The 7,063-nt window shown below is 41.4% G+C and overlaps 1 protein-coding gene and 1 non-coding gene across 3 annotated transcripts in view; one reads left to right on the forward strand and one right to left on the reverse strand.

The window, feature by feature from the left end:
- The first annotated feature begins 529 nt into the window (after positions 1 to 529).
- The window catches only part of BBS2 (Bardet-Biedl syndrome 2), a 25,498-nt gene continuing 18,964 nt past the window's right edge, over positions 530 to 7,063 (forward strand). The window contains exons 1-2 of one of the 2 annotated variants that reach the window (XM_023530635.1): positions 530 to 821; positions 5,191 to 5,418. In XM_023530635.1, coding sequence (XP_023386403.1) covers positions 705 to 821; positions 5,191 to 5,418 — 345 coding nt within the window. In that variant the 5' untranslated portion in view covers positions 530 to 704. The remainder of the gene's footprint in view (positions 822 to 5,190; positions 5,419 to 7,063) is intronic. The other variant, XM_011360131.2, reaches the window with a different exon arrangement.
- On the reverse strand, positions 3,676 to 3,794 carry LOC111739598. Its single transcript, XR_002780321.1, has one exon. It is a non-coding gene; the product is annotated as a 5S ribosomal RNA (ribosomal RNA).

Raw genomic sequence — 7,063 nt, forward strand, 5'->3', positions numbered from 1 at the left:
TAGTCGGCCCTCAGAAATATTTGAATGCATGTCGACGAGTTTCAAGACTTTTCAATTTTGTATATTTGCATTTGAAAATATATAGAGACTCTTAGGAGGGTTGGTGCAGTATTTAAATGTGAGAGTCCAAAGCGTAGTTTTTTGTTTTTTTTTTGAGGAGTGGTATACTTAGTGCATATAACTACTGTGGTTTCCATCAACATAACAAAGTAAAAGGCAGATTAGGCATTCAAGACTATTTTTTGAATTGATGACTATTTGAGTGAGGTAGTAAGTAGTGCGTGTAATCTGCAGCTTGGCTATAGTGCTAGAAGAAGTCTGGTGAGTGAACTGGTTCAGACACGGCCACGGTAGACACGTTACTAGAGTCGAAAATAAGGCGGATAAATTACACCAGCAAAAAACACGACTCCTTCACAGAGCGATAACCAATTTCAGGCTCTGCTCAAAGTTAGGCTCCACCGCGCAGCCGCAGGAACGGGGCGGAGCCTGCGCAGCCGCAGACGACCCTGGGCGGGTCTGCGCAGCCGCAGAAGTCGCTGGCGGCCAGCGAGGTTCACCCGGGTCCCGCGCTCTTTTGCGCCAGGCCCGAGGCAGCAGGAGCGGGATTGGTCTGGTCTCTGTGCCCTCACCGCGGCGGGTGTGGCGGGTTCCGCTGCGCCGGCCTCGGGCTGCCAGCCGTCCTCCCCAGAGCCGCCGCCATCATGCTGCTGCCCGTGTTCACCCTGAAACTGCGCCACAAAATCAGCCCCCGCATGGTGGCCGTAGGGCGCTACGACGGGACTCACCCGTGCCTGGCAGCCGCCACCCAAGCGGGCAAGGTAACCGCACCCACCCGCACGAAGCCCGCGTCCCTGCTGTCCCCACATCCTCCGCTGGCTGCTACCTTGCGATCCCGCCCCTCCTCTCTCCGACCCCGCCCCCAGCCATGGTTGCCCGGCAACCGGTCGGCAGTCATCCTATATTCTCAATCCTCCGCAGAATAATGGAGAATAATGGAGTCTCGCATGAATGGCTTTTCTGAGCAGTTAACTTTTCTTGTCTTCAGGCACTTAGACTTGGACAATGTCGGAGTCCCTATAGAGAGCTTAGGGAAGAGAAGTCTGCAGAACGGGGAAGGGTCTTGGTCTGGGTTAGAAGTAGTAGCAGACCTCATTCGATCCCAGGACCTCTGCCTGTCACTCTGGAACTCTTTTCAGTATCTTAGACTGTCTTGAGCCAAACAGCTTGAAAAAAAAATACAACTACTCCTAAAATAAATGATTCAGATTGCATTTTTCTTTATCCGTGTAGTTCACATCTTTTCTCATGATTTATTCACCAAGTACCTATTAGATACTTGCTGTGTGCCAAGCCAGGTGCTCTGCAAGGTGTGGGGGTTATAGAGATGAAAAAGACATGGTCATTCAACAGACTTTTATTGAACACCTCCTCTGCGCTAGATGTTGGAAATTCAGAGATAAAGCCGGAGTCCCTACTCTGAGAAAGCTTATAGTCCAGAAGAGTGACTGACAAGGCACATCAAGGCACTGTATTGATGGAAGCATGCCCCAAATACATGGAGTACAGTGACACCAAGCCTAATAATTCCTAACAGGTACAAAGCCTTATTACATTAATTATCTCAGCATCCTTGTTACGATGCCAAGGGCAGTTATAGCATAGCACGACTGTGTTGGAACTTGGCTCCAGTACCTACTAATTTCATGACCTTGGGCAAGGTACTTAATAATAGTACCTACCACATAAGGTTGTTATGAGAACTAAATAAGTTAATACATGTAAAGCACTGGCATTTAAGGAATGGTCACTGTTGGCTGTTGTTATTTTTTTATTACTCTCACTTTACTGACTGGAATAGCAGTTCAGAGAGGTTCACTGTACTAGCAAGTCACGGAAATGAAATAAGAGCCCATGTTCTCTGACACAGTGTTGATGTAATAAGCTTAACATTTATACACTGATTTGTAGTTTTCAAGACATTTCCACCTATGTTGGATGTTATCTCATGATACACCTTGGGACACCTACGCAAAAAATAATGATTCATTTTCATTAAGTAGTATAATGGAGCAATGCACTTAGTACAGGGCCTGACACTTAATAATGTTCATTGTTATGGTTAAAAGGCAGTGACAAATGCCAAAAACAAATTCATGTTGTTTCCACTGTGGATACACAGCAGCTAACTAAACGGACTGAAAAGAGCCCGTTGATATTAGCTCGGCGAGGGCTAATTTATTGAAGGTTTACTGTATGTTGGACACTGTTTTTAGTCTTGTAGATGCAAGGTAAATGTGACAGTCAAGTCTCACCCCCTTGGAGCTTACATTTGAGAAGGAGAGCCAGACAACAGGGGGCAAAAATGTGTGTGCATATATATAAAATCTCTCTCTTACACACACATACACAAACACACACACACACACACGCACACACACGCACACACACAGTCCCCATAGGAGGAAAAAAGTAAAGGAATGCACACAATGGGAGAATGCTATTTTAGGCATGGTGATCAGATAGGCCTCTGATAGGATAACTGTGGATCAGAGATTTGAAGGAAATAAGCCCTACAGAAATGTGGGGTAAGTGCCTTCCAGGCAGAGGCATCTGTAAGTACAAAGGCTCCGAGGTAGAAATACACTGGGTGTGTTCCAGGAACGAAAGCTGGCTGCTGGGCTGGAATGAGGGGAGAGGTGAAGTAGCTAAGGGCCAGATCATATGGTGCCTGAAGACCGCGGTGAAGACCTTGGTTTTGATTAAAGTGGGTGATGGACTTATGTTGTGCATACAGCTCTGGCTGGTACTGCAGCAGAGATGCAGCGAGCGAGTGTGGGAGTGGGGGCAGGAAGACGAGGCGGAGGTTTCTATGGAAGCCTTTTCATCAGAATGTGACCTCAAGTAGGAGGCAGGAACACTTGATTCTAGGTTTGTTTCTGAAGATGGCTGAGAGAGAGAGAGAGAAAGGCACCTGTGTCCTGTGTAATTGGACCTTTTATGTTCAGAACTTCAAACAAATCTGAAAAGTTCTGACCTGATTTTCTTTTATCTTGAGACTAAAAAGATTGAGAATATATAGATAATAGATTCTCCTTTTCAAACAAACATTCCAGGTAAGGCTAAAGCCCCCTTGACTGTTGGGGCCTGTGTTTCCAGAAACAGAATTTTGTCATGTAAGGTAGTACTCCGGTGTGAAAGTAGAGCTGGGATCTGGTCTCAGCCTGAGCATGGACACTTTTAAAAGAGGTTTCTTGCAAGATGAACCTTAGCGTTTTCCCTTTTACCATGGAGCGGAGGGGGCCAGTTGGATCTAAACTGTCAGCAGCACCCCTTCAGCTAGAAGAAACGTGTGTGAGCTTCAGCCAGTCTTTTGGCTGAAGGCACTAGGAGTGTGTTCCCTTTGCTGTGTGACCGAGTTTGGCTTTTTCCTTGCCTTTGGGGACAGGTAAGTTTCCTGAGCACTGATTTCTGTTGGCCGAGAACAGCAGGAGGGGAGCTAGGGAAAAGTTGCACTTTTGGGGACTCTTGTTGCTTTTGTTGGCAGTAAAACCCAAACTCTTTCTATTCCAATAACGATAAATATGAAGTCCATGAGTTATTTCCCCTCCTGTTCTTAGCCTATCTAATTACTAGAAGACTCCATGAGAATTATTTTTTAATTTTTATTGCTTATGCCTACAGCACCTGGAATTCCTAGGTGATCTCCCATCCAAGTACTAACCAGGCCCAACCCTTCTTAGCTTCCAAGATCAGATGGGATCGGGCTTGTTCAGGGTGGTATGGCTGTAGACCATGGACCATGGATCCACTGGGGCGTGAACCCAGGACCTTCATGTAAAGTAGACGTGCTAATCGCTACACTGTGGTGCCATGTCCTCCATGAGAATTCTTCTGTTCAGAACTGTTATAAAAGGAAGTAAGATGTGGTGGTAGAGCTTAGGGTCTGGAACCAGACACCAGGCTTCGTGTCTTAGTCCTGTCACTTAGCTGAGACACCTTGGGAAAGGGCCTGAACCGCTCTGACCTCATCCATAAATAAAGGCTTGTTATGAGGATCAAATGCAGTAACATTTTTACAAATGTGAAATATTACGTGAGAATATGAATGCGATCTTCAGTAACTATACACCTCTTCTATATGTTTCTAATCCTTTTGAAAATTATTTTGTTAAATGGGTCACCTCGTTTAGGTAATAATTTAAAATTAATTCTGTTTGGATTTATACCAAAGGGATGAAATACTTGTTTAAAATTAGTGAACTTTAGAGCTTAAAGGGGCTTAGGAATCTCTAGTATTGTTTCTCTCTTTTTTTTCATATTGCCCCCCGCCATGGGGGTTTTTTTTTAAGAAAATGAGCATTTCCCTAATGGAATTTTAATGCCACAGATATACTGTATGTCTGTTTTTGTACTGTGACCCTTTGGCAGGCAAGCAGCCATTCTAATATATAAGATTCCCCCACCCCAAACCCAGTTACTCCTCTTGGGAGAGATATCACCCCTCTTTGAGAACGCATGTTTTAGTCCAGACCTCCTTATTACAGAGGAAGCTTAGGGAAATTGAATGATTTGTGTAAACACTCAGGTGATTATATTTATGGTAGTTGAAACTGTTTAACTTTGGGCTAATTATTTAATTTTGTCTTACTAGTATAGACTGTGAAAGCTTTCAAGAAGTTTGATTTGTACAAATCAGTTTAAGTTCGTTAAACAGATTTACTAACTACCAGACTATTTTAATGGTTAGGAAATAAATTTATTAGGTACTTGAGTGAAAGATACTAAAGGAAGTGTTTATTATTCTATTTTCTGTGATCTTTTTGGTATGCAGCAATCATCGTAGCTGGTAGCAGCTTCCTGTGGGTTGATCAGGAAAAGGCTGGTTTATTCTAAGAGTGCCTTGGCATTTGGCAGGCGGGTAGCATGTGAATTGCCCTGGTGAGCAACAACTAGATCTTGTGAGTTACCTTGTTCTTTACAAGGCTGAGAACCAGTGGATTGCCACAATGCATAGTATTGAAAGCTAGCTACGCACAGAATCGTGTTATGGGTGTTTTGAGTTTTGTAGGTGATTAAAGTGACTTCTTATTAATTTTGATATCTGTTAATTACCCGTCTTTTTTTTAAATGTGTGTTAATTTTACATTTTTGGTTCTAAGGGAATGTAATTAACTGTTTTTGTTTTAGGTTTTTATTCACAATCCTCATACGCGGAACCAGCATTTCGGTGCATCCAGGGTCTTCCAGAGCCCCCTGGAGTCTGATGTTTCACTTCTCAACATTAATCAGGCAGTCAGCTGCCTGACTGCAGGAGTACTGAGCCCTGAACTTGGCTATGATGCTCTTTTAGTGGGAACACAGACTAATCTTTTGGCTTACGACGTCTACAATAATTCAGATTTGTTCTACAGAGAGGCAAGTATACCCCTTTAGAACCGTAAAGTTCCCATTGCCCACTAATATTCATTGTTCGTTCTTTTTTTAATGCTTGAAAGAGATCAGATATTTATTTTGGTTTATTATGTGACTGTCGTAGTGTAGTTAAACGTGGAGATGTTGCCATTTACATCTGCTTTATCCACTTGATGCCTTTTTATTTGGTCATGGTTGATAACTGGTTTCATTTTGCAATTTCTTCATGAATGGTGATATGGAACACCTTGTGCTTATTGTCTATATGTCTTCTTTTGTGAAATGTTTAAGTCTTTTGCCTATTTTTTATTGCTAGTTTGTGTGTATTATTGATTTGTAGATGTTCTTTGGATATACTTGGTACAAGTTCTTTGTCAGGTTTATACATAACACATATTTTCTTCCAGTATGTGGCTTATTCCAATACATAGATATCTTTTGATGAGCAAACGTTTTCAATTTTAATGAAGTCCAGATGATCACTTTTTTCCTTTAATGGTTAGTGTTTTTCTGTCCTAAGAAATCTTCAGTCACATAGATACGCTTCCTGTGTTTTTGTACAAGATGGAATTAGTCAGGGAATTAATAGGACTGTGTTAGTCGGGGTTCACCAGAGAAACAGAATTGATAGGATGTGTATATATACCGAGAGAGAGGCATGGGGAGGGATATATTTTTTAAAATAAGGTAACATGATTGTGGAGGCTGGCAAGTCCAAAATTTGCAGGGTCAGCCGCCAAGCTGGAGACCGAAGGCATAGCTGATGTTGAAACGCAAGTCTTAAAGCAGTGTCGTGGCAGAATCCTTCCTTTCCCGGGGGTCGGTCCTTTTCCTATTAAGATTTTCAACTGATTGGATGAGTCCCCCTCCCCCATATTATAGAGGGTAATCTGCTTTACTCAGAGTCTACTGATTTAAGTGTTAATCTCATCTGAAGAATACCTTCGCAGAAACATCTCGAATAACATTTGACCAAATATCTGGGTACCGTGATCTAGTCAGATTGACACATGAAATTGATAAACACAAGGATTCATCTTAACAATTACTGAGTTGAAAACCTTTTTAAAATGAGATTGTGATAGATAATTGCTAAATTGCTCTCTAGAGAGACTACTTTTTTCCACCTTCCCCTCAATATGAGAATTCCTGTTTTATCCTGCCCTAAACAATAATGGATAGTACTATTCTTTTTCATCTTTGCTAATCTGAAAAATGAAAAGTGATATATTGTGAAAAAGAACATTTTTCTTGTTTGTTGGCTATTTTTATTTCTATAATGAATTTTCTGTGGTTTTTTTTTGGCTTGGGGTATTGACCCTTATTTGTTTTTTATTAACTCTTTTATTAATAAAAGTATTAACTGTTTGTCTTCTATATAGCAGTTGTTTTTCCCAGTTTATTGTTTACCTTTTAACTTTTTTTTTCAATTAATTGGTCATTTAGCAGTTTTGATTTCTTATGAAGTCTTTATAGACAATTTTTAAAATAGTTTTCCTACTTAAAGATTATATAATACTGATCGTTTTTTTTCTGTGCAATAAATAATTAGCGTTGATGAAGATGTCCTTGAATCTTCCAAAAAGAAATTAAATTATGTTTTTGTACTTTATTCAAGAAGTCTGGGACATTTATTAATTCTAAGTGG

This window comes from Pteropus vampyrus, unplaced genomic scaffold (genome assembly GCF_000151845.1).
Source record: "Pteropus vampyrus isolate Shadow unplaced genomic scaffold, Pvam_2.0 Scaffold51, whole genome shotgun sequence".
In the NCBI taxonomy this organism is placed as follows: Eukaryota; Metazoa; Chordata; class Mammalia; order Chiroptera; family Pteropodidae; genus Pteropus; species Pteropus vampyrus.